At 45.6% G+C, this 17437-nt stretch overlaps 1 protein-coding gene and 1 long non-coding RNA gene across 3 annotated transcripts in view; one reads left to right on the forward strand and one right to left on the reverse strand.

Moving 5' to 3' along the window:
• DSP (desmoplakin) overlaps positions 1-5054 on the reverse strand; it is a 39540-nt gene extending 34486 nt beyond the window's left edge. For both annotated transcript variants that reach the window (XM_074872273.1, XM_074872266.1), the window contains exon 1: positions 4578-5054. In XM_074872273.1, coding sequence (XP_074728374.1) covers positions 4578-4768 — 191 coding nt within the window. In that variant the 5' untranslated portion in view covers positions 4769-5054. The remainder of the gene's footprint in view (positions 1-4577) is intronic.
• On the forward strand, positions 4837-16203 carry LOC141944965 (uncharacterized). The gene is made up of 3 exons (XR_012629378.1): positions 4837-4961; positions 8592-8640; positions 16043-16203. It is a non-coding gene; the product is annotated as an uncharacterized LOC141944965 (long non-coding RNA).
• Positions 16204-17437: the final 1234 nt, after the last annotated feature.

Below are 17437 nucleotides of genomic sequence, written 5' to 3' on the forward strand. Positions count from 1 at the left end.
ATGGAGGCTGCTCTGGTTTCTGCCTTTGTTAGTACACATCAAGAGGCTGCTGTGTTATCCAGGGGGTGATTTGTGTCTAAAGAAGCAGGGTGAAGGAGATGCACAGAAGCACATCCAGCAGCTCCACGTAGCCTTCCAGCAGCTTCACAGCTCCTTAAAGCTTTGGAAGTACGGACACTCCTGGCCCAAAGATATAATTTAAACCAAATTAGAATAATCCTTATTAAATTTTCTGATTCCTCCACAAAATAGTTAACCCTTTAAAAATTCAAAGCATTTTTTTAATGCAAAAAGGAATCTTTAAAAAAGGTCGTTTTTCAGATCCAAAGTATTGAGCGACTCCTATAACTCGACAACTAGAGCAAAACAACAGTACTTCTTTTTCTCCGCCCCGCCCCCCCCCCCCCCTTCCATCCACACAAACTTGTTTGAACAAGCAATACATTCATCAAGGGATTACCTGGTATGCCCAGGGTAGGCAAGTTAGAAGAAAAACCTGACCTGGAATCTGCATTCCCAGCACATAGCCTGCACACACCACAGGACTAAACCAACACCCATCCACCACCACCTGCCACTTGGGTGTGTGCGTCCCTGAAAATGCACAGGCATATGCTGGCAAAAGGTGGTGAAGCACAATATCCATAAGAATGTAACCAGAAATTAGAATACTATAAACCAGCTTTCCCCCACACCCCAAGAAGGTGAATGCAAGTGTCAGAAATCGAGAGTTTTGTAACTAGGTTCTCCCCATGTCTCTACTTCTTACTAGGATCGGTTTTGGCACACCATGGCCTTGCCAAACTAGTCCCATCTCCGAGTACACACCTGGGCTAAGACATGATGACAGGAAACCTCAAAAGATGTCTGCATCTTGCACAAACGGGCTCTAAATACCACTAGAACCGTGCAAAAACTTAAGTGAAATCTTAAGACCCCTGAGGCTAACCGCCTTCAGAGCAAGCAGGGTTTCACAAGGGATCCTGCCACACCTATTTGCAGAAAATCCTCACACTTTTTCCCACCAGTACTAATCACCAGGAGCAACGGCACCGTTTCTAAAGGCCGCCGGTACAGCAGGCTGCAGGCATGCTGCCTCCCCCAGCTCAGGCTCTGGGAAAGGGAGGTGCCAAATGCAGGGTCCAGCCTGGACCATGGAAATACACCTCTGCTGTAGAGCAGCCACTTGAAATGCAGCAAAACCCCTTCACCTGACAGAGGCTTTCACACCTGCAAAGGCACCTAGCTTGAAATCTCACACACGAACCTATGAAAAGGTGAGCTGGGATAGCTACAACCTGGTTTTTGTCTCATGGCATCGCAGTGTCACCAGCTGTTGCTGAAACCCATTCGTTTTCTTGGCTAGCTAGAGCACAGTGCAGGCTGTGCTGGCGTGGCAGGTATTCAGCAGCAATTCAGGCACATTCTTCCCTCTTCACCTGCCCATGTTTTTGTTTGTCACCGGGGCAGTTTTTCCCCGTGCAAGGCTGTGGCAGAGGAGCTCAGAGGGGATGTTACCAGGCCAGCCCTACCACCACTCAGCTTGGTCAGGACCCTGAAGATCCCTGCAAGACTGATGGGAAGTGCAAAAACACAGCTTCGAATCTCTCTTCCCCAAGTTTACTTTGTCTGTCAGTCCGTGAAAGTAATGTCAGGGCATGGGATGTGACTTTCTAACTCCTTTTCTAACTTAAAGCACAGAAGTTACAATAACTCTTAAGCAGAATCGTGTAAATTAATTTATTTTCATATCACACAGTAACCATGAATCCTAGGCAATTTTTTACCCTAATCTCAGCAATGACAAATAGAACTGCACAACTTGGACTTTTTTACTTCTCTCACAGCATGTCAGATTTTATCTGTCCATAGCAAAGACATTGATAAATATTTGACTGATGAACTGGCAGTTTAGGAGTGCATGACTCACTGTCAAGCTGAGTATCTGTACTCAGGGCCAAGCTCATCCTGAGTTCCCAAGCCAGAAGAAACCGGGAATGTTGTAAAAGCACCTTGCTGAGCCCTAAGGGTAGGGAGCGTCTTATACTGCTCTGTGAGTAATGTAATACTCAGCACAGACTTGTTTGGCAGAATACGCCCCAAAACTTACAAGACTAGACCCTAAGTTGAATCCTACTGCATTTAGAATTAAGGTACAGTAATCTTCCCCATCGGAAAAAGAAGCCTCAGTTTTGTAAGTTCAGTAACTGCCACTAAATTTTGGCACTGAAGATGTCAGGCTGAACGCAATTATTAAAACCAATTCCGTAGATGATGGCCCTGACCCTGCAAACACAACATGCACAGGATTTAGTGGATTTTCTGCACACAGCGCATGTGCAAAATCAGGCACAACTGCTTTTTTCATCAACTAGCAACAAAACCCTCTTTTTTTATTTTGGGACACAATTTAATTCAAATCAGCACTGATTAAAAATAAACCTATGCAACTCAGTAAGGTGTAAACACAGATACGGTTTTGCAAAAAAATACTTATTTTGTATGATCAGATCTTTTCACATTAAAAAAATATATGTAAATACATACATACATATATATATGTATTTTGATTTCATTAACAGGGGTCTTTAGTTCCATGCAGAAGTGTTGCAATAAAGGGAACTGGAACTCCATTGTAACCTCCTTGCCAGATAGGCCTTCCCAAAAAGGAGATATGAATATTGTTATAAAGAGTAAATGAAAAGATGTTGATACAAGGTTGTTAACCTCTTGATCATGTCTGTCTTTTTCACTCTTGCTACACCGCCACTGAATATTAAAGAAAGAAAAGCCTAACAAGCTATGGACTGGTTTAAAATATGTAACAAAAGCCAAAGAATGCTAAATTAAAGGAAAGCATTACTCCTCTAGTGAAAGCCAGGAGTAATAGGGAAATCACTCTAGTGAATCCAATATAGTTGCACCACAGTAAAGTCTGGAAAAAGAGAACAGCCAGGAAGTAGCATGTTCTGCCATTAATTTTTCATGTCTCTTGTAAACAGTAAAGGTATTTGCAGTGGAGCACCACTAGCAAAACAAATCCTCACAAATGCAACACAGCGATGGCATTTCGAACTACTAGTACGTGCACTTTCTCATGTTAAAGTCTTGAATTGTTCTAATTATATAGCAATAAATAGGGATTTTCATACTACTGTAATAGTAAGTAGACATAGCTGCAAGTCATTGTAACTAACTTACCTGTGCACACACCAAACCAAAAGTCAAACGAAGAACTAAAACTAAGAACTGGCCAAAGTAATAAACAAAAAAATCGGTAGAATACAAGTTTTGTCTTTCATTCAGTGATCTTCTAGCAACAGGTCTGATGTACCTAAACAGAGCTCTCCGTGCTCTCTAGGGTAATCCCAATTTTCTCCAAACATTCATAGATCTGCTTGATATGATAAAGCCTGCCTGTTCTCATCCGATGTTTATTATGTATGTTTAATGCTCATCCTTCTGCAATCTAATCATGATGTACTATCCATAAAATTAAGGCTTAAATTCTAACACAAATTATGTAACAGTACTTCTGAATCAATTCCTAAGTCAGTGGCATCAATAATCAGACCAATACGTTTAACAGTCATTCCACGTGTAAAAAAAGCATAATCACCAGCAGCATTTTGTACAGGTGCCTTATCATACACCAGTGCTGTTTCCTTCGGTGACTGTAACTGCTGCCAGCTTTTCAGTCCCATGAAGTCCCAGCCAAGGGAATTAATGGAGAAGTCTTCATGACCACTGCACTTATTTTTCATACATTCAGAGCACCACTTTGCTCCAAAAAAGTCTTTTCCAGAATTGATCCATGCAGATTGCCGGTACAGCTGCATCCGTGAAAGCAGGTGTTCTCCAAACCAGGATTCACAGCCAGGGCCCTGCCTACAAGATCTTGACTGTGCTCGCAGCAACAGGGAAAGTTAAAAAGGTAGCGGGGAGGAAAGCAGACTGATGATGCTTGTAACACATCTTTGCTCCCCAGCCACCAAATGTCAGGGGTCACTGCATAAAAGACCATGGTCTTAAATTCCCGGGCCTTGCACAAGCTAGAAACACACTCAAAAATTAATAAGAGAACGATTCCCACTAGTTAAAATCGTTTTATAGCCCTAGTTATTGCAACTGCTGGGGAAGACAGTGAGAGCTGAGCCTGGGTGTAGGAGGTATTAAGCAATTTACCTCGGTACAGCTTGTTTTGCATCACAGAGCAAAGCGGGGGTTTATCAGCAGAGAACTGTGCGGTCAGTACAGCCAGCACAGCTGCATCTACACCCCAGAGTGCGAAGGCGGGAGGCTGAGGTTACCGTTCTGCCTTTTATCCCGTTAGTCTCTTCACAGAGAGTCTCCACCAAAAGTTGGGGGTTTTTTAATAAATTAAACCAGTTCTTTACTTGCATTTAAAAGCAGCCTTCTAGAGGTTAGTCTCCTTAGGGAGCAAAAGGAAGGCTTGCAAGCTTGAACACCTGGGAAATGGAACCGCCAGCGGCTGACAGCAGCTCTCTCAAGGCGGGCCCGAGGGAGCGGGGCCGGGGGCCGCTCCGCTCCCCCGGCCCGGCTCGGCCCGCACCTACCCGTATCCGTCGGAGGCGTAGTCCCCCCCGTAGGTCTTCTGGTAGTAGTAGGTCTTGTGGGTGTGGGTGCCGCCGCCGCCGCCCCCCACCACATGGGAGCTCATCTCGTAGCGCAGGTCGGTGCCCGACTCGGCCCGCGCCATCCGGCCCAGGGTGTTGATCCGCGGGTGCGAGCCGCCGTTCATGCTCATGGCGGCGGGGGAGCGCGGCGGGCCGCCGCCCGGAGGGAGACGGGGCGAGGGGGGAAGCGACGGGGAGGCTGACACAGACCCGTCGGGGGGAGAGGCATTCACCCCCGGCAGGGCCCGCCGCGGTGCCGCCTCTCCCGGACGGCCCAACGAGGGTCGGGAAGGGCCGAGCGACTGGGATCAGCGCGGCCCGCAGGTGAGGGGAGGGCAGGGGCGCCGCGAAGCGGTGTGCGGTGCCGGGCGGGCGGCGGAGGCGGCGGCGGAGGCGGCGGCGGCGGCAAGAGCGGAGGTCCCGTCCCGTCCCCGCCGGCAGAGGAAAGGCGAAGCCACACCTTTCGGCGGCGGTTTTAAGCGGCGCTCCTGGGCGTGGAGCTGCCGCCGCCGCCTCGCCTGCGTCCTCCGCGCCTCTTCGGCGGCCGCATCGAGTTTCTCCGCGGCTCCGATCCCCGCCCCTCCCCGCCGCGCCCGGCCCGGCCCGGCCCGGGCTCCCCTGCCTGCCGCGGCGGCGGTGTCGCTCCCCGGTGGCTTCCCGGGCACCGCAGGGCCTCTCTCAGCCTCGCACCGGTGTTCCCACCTTCCCTGGTGCGGGGACTGCCCTCGTAAGTTGCCCTTGGAGGTTGGAGCCCATTAAAAACTTCCTCCTGGCCTGTATCGTTCCCCGTAGCCGTCGGGGAGGCCTCGGGGCATGGCGGGGCTCGCCTGAGGGCTGGGCGGACCGCGGTGGGGGTGCCCACGACGCCGAGCACCCTCGTGCCACTCCGGAAAGCAACCGGCACCCCAACAAGGCAGCGCCGGTTACATCGGCGCCATTACGTCGAGGATGGGCCCAGGCCCCTGCGCATCACAGGGCCAGCGAGCTCGCCAGGAAAGTGGTGTAGATGTTTGTTTCATCGAGTCCAAAATACATTGGGTCCCACGTTTGGGGAGGTGGTCGAAACTGCAAGCCCAGTGTGTTTCTGAAACAGCCCTGAAACTTGCGGAAATGTTTGATTTGTGTCACGCGCTGACTGCATTTGCATGTGCGTGAGAAAGAGGATATCCAGAAACAGGTGTTTAAGCTTTTTCCCTTAGTTTTTCCCTTAGTTTTTCTTGATTCCTGCCTTCTGGTGTGCTGAAAGTTAAGCTTTACTCTTAAAAAATAAGCCAGATACTAGAGACAAAATTGTTTTAATACTTTTGTGTGCGTGCAGGGTGTCGGCAAAGGCAGTTTGCTGTAGGATGCCCAGCAGTGCCTTTGTTACCAGCCACTGACTGCTGGGTCAGTCTCAAGGGTCTTAGCTATGCTCAGTGGCACGGCCTCAGCTGATCTGGCCACTTGTCCATGGTGTTAGAAAAGAAAGAGAAGATGCCCAGATTTTAAGAAGCAGCAGTCACTCAGGAATAACCCAGCCAAGCTTTTCTGAAATAATCCCAAGGCTTTCATCCCAAAGTGCAGCACAGGAGCCAGCCATATCAGTCATCTGATGCTCTTAAACTTGTGGAAGATCACCACCATGCATAAACTGTTGGGCCCATTTCTGCCTTCCCTGCACTGATCATTTTTCTGGTATTTTAAACCCAAGTGATACGCCACAGGATGGTAAATAACAGCTACACAGACATACCAAAGGACAAGACTTTCTGAACTATTCAAAAGAAAACCAAATGAGAGTGATTCTCCTCAGTGCCACTGAAACTGCTGGGGCTCTGTGGGAGCATCACGGTACAGGTTACGTGAGCCCTGCTGCTGGAGGTGATGGTGGGCACGGCGTAGCGGAGGCACAAGAGCTCCTCCAAGCAAACATGGGGTTGCTTGGTCCCGAAAGGCGTCCTGACGGCACTGCCCAGAGCTGTATAGAGTGCTACAAAGAGGCAGAATACAAGTTGGCTATTATTTGTGAAGTCATACAGTGACTTCTATATTGTAATATATGTGCTGTATTATATGTAACATGAATCATTATATATCAGTGCATATATATATGTATACACATACATACATATATATGTGTATATATATGTGGATTTAGGGTGCTTTTTTGAATACAGATTACATCTGCACGATTTGATGATTTGACATTCCAAAGTCTCATTAGGGAACAGAATACAAAAGCAGTCAGGATGAGTAAGAAAAACAAATATATAGGTTTAATGCCATAAAGAAGGAAGTAAAAAGGTAGAAACCATATGTAGAATAGGAGGGAAATGCAGAATGAGGGAAACTTGAACTTTGTGCCTTGATACTACAGTCCAAACTTTTTGAAACATAAATACAGATCACTGCATTAGTACCACCAGTGTACCTGAAAGTCAGATTTTTTGAGTAGCAATGCATCAAGCCAGGCACTTGTGTTTAGACATATGAACACAAAGCAATTTTTTCAGCAAGTCCCTTTGAGAGTTGTCTGCTTAGCTGTACATGTATTTAGAAATCCAAAAGCGTTACACTGATTTGAGGTTCTCACTGAGTTTTAGCACCATCTCCAATCAGCCCCACCTTTCAGCTTGGACTGGTGTGCCAGCTCGGTGAGACATTCCATTATCTGTGATGAAGACAGCATGTGTGTGATACACCCAGAGGCCTGCATGAGTCACTGTTACCTGGACATGTAGAAAAATGTACTTAAATTGCGAGTGAATTCTGCTGGTCCTGCTTGCACAATTAGCCCCGCTGAAATGAAGAGGAGAGGATAAGACTGAACTGGTACTGAAAACAGCTCAGTGCTCCTATCTTAACTGTTTCCATACACAGGCAAATGAAAGAAGTAAATACAACAGTCAATTTTACTTGGGTGTTTACCCTAGGTGGACTCGGTTATCGTGAAGCAGGATCAAGTCACCTGGGTATTGCTTATAATTCTACCAACTACAGGAAAATATCAGTGTCATAACTGGACGATCTCGCTTAGCCCTTGCTCCACTACTTCTGGAAAGGCCCGGTCCTGATGTACCTAAGGCCACATCCTAAGTTCCTTGACTTTCTTTGACTTCAAAGAGTTTTTGAGAGCATGTGTCCAGCCAACTCTGCAAGCTGCAGAGTCCTGTTTTCCTCATGAGGAAAACTCTGTGCAGGAGAGAATAAAATGCAGTAATTCAGAGTTTCTTGCTCATCTCCCTTAGCAGAAGGTGGAGTTCTGCCTCTTAAGACATGGATCCATAAAAACTGTCTGGGTCTTAGGAGACACTCTTTAAGTAAGTTAGTCTAAATATTCCCTCTGGGCACCTTAAACCAAGCTAGAGCCAAGGTCTGTGCTGCAGCCCCTGTATCCTAACTCACCTCCTCTGGAATTGCAGACACCCTGAGGATATTAGGAGAGAGAAGTTCCAAAGACACAAAGGGGCTACAGCTGAACACCGCTTTAGTAAACAGTGAAGCTCCTTTATACATAACACTAGGCCTAGGCATAATCTATCTCTTTAGGTTTCATAAAAGGCTCCTTCCCAACCCCAAATGGGGTACCCAAAAGCTCTATTTTAAGCTTCAGTTGCTGGATAACGGGTCTTTAATTATTCAGGACACCACCTGAGGTGAACGTATCAGGCTGTCTTTGTCCCCGTCTATACCAGTGAGACATCTGTATTTTATCTTAAGAACTGAGTTCCCAAGGGCACACTGAAATTCCCCTCAATGGCTTGTTAATTAACAACTTTTAAGAGTAGCTGCCAGCCCCTCCTATTTCACTTGCCATCTTCTGAGCTCATTTAATGATATCCTCTCTTTAATGCCCTCCTTGCGTGGAGACGAACCAAATAAATTTAAAATAGCTGAAACATTGATAACCAGTGACATCTGACATTCAAAGTACAAATTTGAATATGACTTGATAACTGATTTCCATTCTTGTAGGCTGTGAAGAACCAGGTCTGGCATTCCAAACAGAGATCGAATCATCCAGGTAAAACATCATGTGACTTCTGTGTTCCTAATTCCTATGGTTTTGGGCAGTAAGGACAAGTTTGCACGTGCAAACCACTAATCCGGCTACGTGTCTGTGAAGCGATTGCTATGCGCCACCACTCCTGTGCAAGGGCTGCCTGGGAGGCGAGAGCTTAGGCTGAGTGGCAGCATTCACAAAGTCCATGTTTATTACGACTGAAGGTCAGTCCTGGGAACTTCCTCACTTCACACAGGCTGAACTCTCCCCAGGAAATTCACAGTCAACACTCCCGAGTCCACAGTCTGAGCTCTTCTCTGCAAGGGAAGAGAGGCTCACCAGCTGGTGCCAGTAGCAACACCTCTATAGCTGCTGCAGAGATGGTCTGAAATGTCATTGATAACAGAGAGGGCTCAGACAACTTACTCAAAGATATCTCTGTCATGGGGAAGATATATCTTAAATACACTCAACTGGTGCCTAGTTATGGGCAGATTTACAGTGCCTTGCAGCTCAATCCATTTTAAAATGTAGATATGCCCCAGCAAGCGTTCGGAGGGGTTGGGGAGGGCAGGGAATGACTGACACAAGGTGCTCAGTGCGAGCCTGTGACCAATCAAGCCCAGGACTACTTGCCAAGAGCTGTCATTCCCAGGTCCCTGAACATCCGCTGTGCTCCTTTTAGACAGTCCCTGCAATATTACACTACCAGTTTCTGGTAAGGTTTAAAAAGAAAAAAAAAAGAAAAAAAAAAGTCTTTGAATTCGGGTGGAGGGAATGCATTTTAGGACTGCACAATTCCTTCTATACCATGTAAAAGTAGAGGGTGTGGTAAGGGATGTGTCAGCCTTGTCAAACCTGACTGACTACTCAGACAAAAAGTTTCAGGATGCCTTGCTGTTTTGCTTCAGGTGGAGGAGAGCAACATGTGACATCCTTTTCCCACCATGGTCCCACCATGACTGACAAAGCATGCACACAATATTTCTACACAGCTCTTGATTCCATGTTGCTGCAAGCAAAGCACCCCAACAGTGACAGTACAAGGTCAAATAATTAATGTTACATTATTTCTGTTCCTTTAAAAGCTCACTTCACAATTCTGCTTCATCAACAGCTGGTGACATTTTCTGGATCTTGAGAAGTTAACAGAGAAAAAGATACTTAATAGCGCTGAGAGCAATACAAGGCTATTTCTAACTAGTTATTCTTTAGTAGTGGGACAAAAATCTTTTCAGCCACGACATGCATGCAAAATGCATTCATTTGTGAGGATTAATTAAATTTTAATAAACCATGAGCTTTTGGCAAGGTGCATCTCCCCCTCATTATTCAGACAGTTTGATAATTGGTGTTAGATACCACAGCAGCTCAGCAATGTGCAGTACAAGACGAGAAGCGGGACAATGGAAGCTCTCAAGGGATCTTCACACTGGGGCTGCTCTAGTTTACACCCAGTTATCTGTGAGCCCAAGGGGATAAGGAGCACTATGATTTTATTGACACCCATCCCTTTCTTCTGCTTGTGTCCTCATTCTTGGAAATGGGAGTGAAGGGTCAAATGGGAACTGCTACAGTAGCACTGTAGACACCTGGATTCCTCCTCATTACCCTGAATCTGCCATTAGAAAGGTTGCACATTGTAACAGATGTCTGTCATCCCAACTTGTCAAATAACTGGGTTATGGCATTGGCCCCAGGCACCGATAGCCTTATTAAAATGTTACTACCATAATTAAAAATACCTTGTAACTTGTAAAAGGGAATACCAGATCAGAGCAGTTATAAAGGTCCCTAGTATCTTTACCAATTTAATGGAGAAAAGTAAGACTTTTAAAACAGATTTTCATGCACATCTCCCCTGTGCTGAACATTCATGGTGTATAATGGCTGCAGGCTGTGGAGGACAATGGAGAATTGGATCTAATATATACAAAAGAATGCCAATTAACTCACTTTGCATTAGTTTTTGCAAGCAGACCTGTCGTTTCATGTTCAATTTGTGGGTCATACCACAACTATTTTGATAACAACCAGGGAATATAGAGATTCAGTTCTTTACTGTGCCAGAAGCTCTGCTTCTCACAGCTGAGGAGTGGAGGTGTCATCCTTACAGGAATATTTTGTTCTCCAAACCCCCAAGGCTATGGAGGGCAATTTATCTCCTGGTAGATTTGGAAACCTCCTTACCAAGACTCCCTTTCTACAAACTCCAGACTTTATCACAGTGTCGTGTGCTCCAGCTGTGCTTGCTTGTACACCCAGCCAGCAAGAGTTCCCCACACCAAAGGGATCTCAGGATACTTAGTGAGGGCAGCATTAAGAATTGCTTTGTGCTGTAAAATTTGACTTAAGAAAGTTTTCTAAGGGTCTTTTTTATTCCAAGCACACAGGGAATTTTGTTCCCATAAAGTTTGCAGTACAAGTGAGAAAAAAAAAGAGGCAGCCTCCTCCGTCACACACACATCCCATAACTTTCTGAAGACAAATTCAGAAGTGAGAAGCTGAAGTTAGTCTTTCTCCTCCCTCCAGCTGTCATGTTGAACAGAAATGGGAGCTCTCTTATTACAGCCATATTCTCCTCCATTACAAAAGCATCACTAGAACTCATTTAAATCTTGTGTAGTTGTCATCAGTGGGACCAGAATACTATGAGGCAGCCACTGGGGATCGTGAAACATCTGTGATTACCACAGCTTTCGAGATGTGACGATGTAAATGTGGAAGTGTCCTTCCGTCTAGACCAAATTCCAGCGCTGCCTAAGTTTCACTCAGACTTGCAATGGAATATTCTCTTCCTCCTCAGTCCTCAATTATTGCTATAGTGTTGCTGCTCAGCATTCAAGAGCTGGTGCGCTTTACTTCCTTCCCCCAAACACCTACACGAACCTTGTAGTTCAAATAGCAGAATCAATTGCATTTAGTTTTCCGCCTTCTCATTCTCTGCTCCATGTAATTATAAAAGTCTGATAAAGAGACCAGAGGATTAGAGCCCTAATAGGATATGAGATGCTAAACAGGCTACTTTGCATTAATGTTTTCTTCCCAGCTCTCCATGTGATTTGGATGTGTCTGTGGGTATCTGCAAAATCTTCTCTATGTAAGTAGGTCTGAGTCAGACATGTAGGAAATAAAATTATCACTTTATTTCCCCTTTTTCTGTTCAGATACACTTTTCTGCTAGGATAATTTAGATCCCTTTAGGACACAGGCGGCTGTTTCCATAAAAAAAGTTCATCTTTTGCATGATTAGCAGCCTAAGAACCAGTGAGGTTAACATCAATTAAAAAAAAAGACTTTGATGGGAAACAGGGAAGAAAAAGGATTGCTTCGAGTTAACCTTGGCACAGCTCTGTACTCTTATGCCGACACCGAGGGACTGACAGCTCTCCTTAGTTTTATTTTCTGTGTGGATTCCTGGGAAATCACCTCCAAATGGCATTGTAATAAACAAGATCAACTTACTGTAACAATGCCTCCTTGCGCACACGTCTTGGTGAACTAGATGTGCTCAAATAGTCCTTAAAACATTGTAAACAGATACGGAAAGACCACTCCATGTAGAACAGTGTATGACATACTGTGTGTGTGATTTCCTTCAACATAAGCAGAAATCTCACTTGTCTGTGCTACTCTGTTAAATGTAGTATGAGTTTAAATTAAGTCCAGTCCTGCCAGTTGCATGAGAGGTATGGCCTCACCTCCAGGACAGACTCTAGCCACATCCTTGAAAAAATGCCAGTTTTGTCTACAAGAAAGCAATAAAATAATAATTATGAACTGGGCTACTGGTTACAGCAGTACACTTTCTTGTGCTTTTGTAGCTAATGCACTCTGTTGACACAGAGAAGAACAAGAGGAACCACAACCTGGCTCTTCTGGGAGAGGCAGGAGTGCTCAGAGCTCGCTCAACCTGCCTCTGAGCTGGGCAAAGGGCATACGGGAAGCAGCATGAGACAATGCACCCGAGGGGAACTCCTAGGCAGCAGCACTGGGCAGGAGGAGGAGGGGACTCTCATGTATGTGGGACATATTTTGCTATGAAGTTTTGCCTGCCATCAGCCATAAGTTTTTCTGAACTTTTGTGTGTGAGCACGGACTAACACTGATACCTGATACCACTAGGACAACACTGGGGCTTCTAGATACTGAACGACTTAAGTAATAAGGTCTGCCTTCCCAGTTTTAACAAGAAATCACAGAATGGTTCAGGTTGGAAGGTATGTCAGGAGGTCTGTAGTTCAACGTCCTGCTCAAAGCCCTTTATGAGAACAAAGTTGCTCCAGGCTTTTCCAGCAATGTCTTGAACACCTCCAAGGATGGTGCCTGCACAACCTCACTGCCTGTTCCACTGCTTGTTGTCCTTATGGGGAAAAGTTAATATTCGTACCCGGCTGGACCTTCTCTTGTTTCAATTTACGCCCGCTGTCTGTTGTCTTCTCACCAGGCACCACTGTGAAGAGCTTTGGTGGCTCATAGATACTGACAGGCTGCTTTTAGGTTCTTCTGAAGATGTCTCAACCTTGGGCTGGACAAGGCATGGTCCCTCAGCCTCTCCTTAGAGGCTGGTGTCCAAACCCCAACCATCTTGGTAGCTTAGTAACAAGTTTATCAACTGGTGCTGAAATCTGGATGCAGTCCTCTAGGTGGATCTAATGAGTCCTGCATAGAGGGGGATCATAGAGGTCATTCCCCTCCATTGGTGGCTGTGCTCACGTTGCTACAGCCCAGGCCACACCAGGCTCTTGGCCTTCCCTGCTGCCTCATGTCTAGCCTACTGCTCAGCAGTACGTCCTTTCCCACAGAGCTCATCAGCAGTCTGTACTGTTGCAAGGAGCTATTTCACCACAGTTGCAGGACTCTGCATTTGTCCTTGTCAAATTTCATAAGGTTCCTGTTGGCCCCTTCCTCCAGCTGCCCAGGTCCCTCTGAGTGGCAGGCCTACCCTGGAGCATGTCGATTGCTCTCCCCAGTTTGGTGTCAGCTGCAAACTTGGTGAGGGTGCATACTGTCTCCACTTTCACATCACTGACAAAGATATTAAATTGCCAGAATAGATCCCTGAAGAACTCTGCTTGTAAAGGCCTCCAGGTAGAATATGAACCCTTTAAGCTCAACAAACAAGTCAGTTTTTCACCCATCTACTAATCCATCTGTCCAGACCAGAATGTTCCAGCTTAGATACAAAGGTGCTGTAGGAGATCATGTCTAACATTAAGTTAAAGTCAAGGTAGATAACAACCACTGCTCTTCTCTTATCACACAACACAATCAGGTTGGTCAAGCAGGGAAATTCCCACTCGATATTAGGGAAAATAAGTTTACCATCAGGGTGAACACTGGAGCAGGTGCCCAGAGGGGCTGTGGAGTCTCCACCCTGGAGATACTCAAAACCCAACTGGGCAAGGCCCTGAGCAACCTGCTCTACCTGGACCTGCCTTGGGCAGGGGTGAGATGAGAGACCTCTAGAGGTCCCGCAAAACCTATGTGATCTGATGATCTAACCTTAGTAGAGCCATGTTGGCTATTCCAAATCACCTTCTTCTCATTCATGTAACAAAGCTTTCACATTGATCACTGTCCCTCAGAAAGGTTTGATAGTAACATGAACACACCATATCTGCTCTGGAATGTCCTTATTCCAAAGGGCATAGATCACCTCCTTTGTTATTCAGTAGCATACACACAAGTTCTGACAGACTCAGTAGAGACTCTGATACTTCTCTCTTCTGGGTGGATGAAGATAGTACTTTCCCTAGGGGAATTTTGTTTTTGTTTTTTGGGGGTTTTTTTATTTAATTCTTGTTGCTGGATGATAGCTTTTAAGAGAAGGTGGAGCTGTCAGCATTGCTTTTATAATGGAAGAATAAGGGATATAGATGTGTTCAAGTGTTAGTGATACCCACGTTCAAGCATGTTAAAACACTACAGCTGGTCATAATTTTCCCAGTAACAATACTGATGAAATACTTTTCAAAAACCTCCCCTGTATTTTGGCATCTCTGAGAGATGCCAAATGAGCCAACCTAATGAGATGAGACAACATAATGGCTATGCTAACATTAGAAATATTACAAGCAGAAAACAATGCAAAATTCTTATGAATAAATGGAAAACATGCTGATTTACAGTTTAAGATTCATTTTCATTGCTTACAACAATATGCTGTAAAACTATCAAGCAACATCCTTAGGACACATCTAAACTATCATTGCGGTTCACTCCGTTTCACTCCTGGGCCCCTGACTGTCCGTACCACTTACATGCTGGTTTGCCCCCAGGCTCCTACATTGAGAAAATCAACTCGCTCCCTCCCAGAGGGCACAAAATTCCCAAGTCCCAGCTCCAAGGACACAAGACACTCCACTGCTTAGTAGGTCAAACTTTTCTTCCTGAGGCAGTCAGGGTTTACTTCCCAATCAGACCATGGATTGTGTAGGCTCACTTGTAGTCTCTCGTCATACTAAGATATTAATTTTGCTGTGTTGCTTCACCTGGAGCAGATGAACAGTTTTCTACAGGGCTGCTGGAAGTCTGCTTCAGGGAAAGCTGTGGGAACAGCTGGAGGAGGTGCAGCACTGAATGGCTGAAATCAAAGATTTCTCAGGGAGGGCAGAAAGCATTACTGTGAAGAGCTGGTCAAAGAAACTGGCAGATGTACTGTGACTTCAGTATTTTTAGGGGAGAATATATGCCTGTTTCCTGGCTAGATGAGTGCTCCAAGCAGGGCTCACGTGTGGTTGTCCTGTACCAGAAGCAGCCTGCAACCCACCCTTGTGGCTGACTACTCAGCTGTGGGGGATTGCCTATGACCGCAGCATAGCAAGAAGCCTGGGGGTTAGCTTCAACCAGGTGCCAGCACTGATGAAACTCCAGCAGCAGGGACTTAGCATGGCCAATGACCAGAATACATGCCTGAGGTCTCGGGCAGCTACATGCTGATATTGCATTGTTGTTGTTATACTGCCGTTACCACCTGAGTCGGCACCACTAAACGAAGCCCAGCAGAGTCCACCCATGCTGCAGTTGCACCTTCAGCTGTGGTGTGGACATGCTCTGTGTGGCAGATGATAACCAGCATAACGATACATGACATCAGCTGTCCCTCCCGCCGCCACCTCCTCAACCCTCTGAAAGAATCTTGCATCCCCTCTGTGGATACAGCCCTTAACTGAAATAGTCTACCATTGTTTTAGCAACAGCCTGTCCCCAGAAACACTGGTAAGGATTTTGTGTAGGCTGCCTGGCTCTGTTTTAACCACTACCCCAACAAACCTTGCTGTGAGCCAATTTTGTAGTCAAAAACCCCGTTTCCTCTAGAATCCTCACACCACTAGTAAAGATAGGGATTGCCCCTGTAGTAGCAGCAGGAGATTTCCCTACAACCCTCTGTCATAAAACTTGATTTTCTGTATGTTCACAGGAGGCTTGGTCCTTCACACAGAGATGCTGTCGTCCGTGGTATCGATTCTGGGAGAGGTCTGTGGGATGCCCTGGCTTAAGAGGATGCCTGTCATATATACAAAGGCTTCACTACTCCATGCAGAACTACCTTTAAATAAATACACAAAAAGTCAGACCTAGGGGTCCCCAGCATTTTTATGTTCTATATTGCTATAATCTCCTTTCTAGTTTCACACATCCTCAATAGATCAGGTTTGGCCCGTCAAATTTTCTGATGGATGTATTCCATATACACTACTACATATTTCACACATAATATGAATAAAAACATCCTGCTCCAGAAGGGCAACTGAATTCATTCATTTATTCTTCGGTCTGCATTTCCTTTCCCTTTATCCCTTCTTTCTGCAGACTTCAACAAGTTTCCACAACTAAAAGACCTGTATCCAATTTACACCAACAGACTGAAAAAGCCACTGCCGCGTGCCCTTGTTTTTAATGTGAATAGCCCATCAGGGCACTTGTTCTAACATGTGTGCTGTGATTTTTGCACCAGCAAACAAGTTTTTATCTAGCACGCAGAACTTATTCAAAAGGTATTACTTCTGCTGGGACTAGAGGCAGGAATGAGTCACATCTGTTTAATACTCATGAAGTGCCCTGCCCCAAGGAGTGCCTCTGTTTTCCTCCCCTCCCTGTCTCGCGCACTCTCTCTCAAGCCTTAATTGTCTTGAGTTATAACGCTTTTGAGAAATCACTCTTAAAATTATGACTCCTGTTAAAGTTAATTAGACGTGAACTCCGGCCAGGAGAGCAGGGGTAGTTTCATAATTGTTATTCTAGCTGAAAACAGAAGGATTCCCTGACCACAGGAAGTTCAAAGGACCAGCAGCAAAGGGAGGAGATAACCTCCATTCCCAGGGAACACTGGCTTCACTTGGGATGCCAGCAGATTTATGACATGAGCTTCGCTCTAATTACTGTTTGGGGTGGGGCCTCTCACACTGATAAACAATAGGGTTTCTACAGGGCTGAATCTGCAACAGCACCACACATTTAGGCATAGGCGTTATGGCAACACACATTCGGTGTATTTCGGAGTCTGCTGTCCCTGAAGTTGAATATCGCCCCGAAAAGGGGAAGTGTGGCCCCATGTGAGCCATTTGGAAAAAAAATAAGCTTCAGTGAGATCACGTTATTTTAACAAGCAAAATGTAGCAATATTTACAAACCCAGAAGTCATTTGGATCTGCAGCACTTAAGAAAGCAAGGGAACTTTATATAGACAGTATTTGATCTATATAAAGACAAACCAAACTAATAACCTAAACCTACAGCAGGACAACAATAATTGTAAGACTGTACTCAAAAACACTCTGTGGCAGAATTCCCATTGGCTTTATTGACCAAATTC

This window comes from Strix uralensis, chromosome 1 (assembly GCF_047716275.1).
Source record: "Strix uralensis isolate ZFMK-TIS-50842 chromosome 1, bStrUra1, whole genome shotgun sequence".
Classification (NCBI taxonomy): Eukaryota; Metazoa; Chordata; class Aves; order Strigiformes; family Strigidae; genus Strix; species Strix uralensis.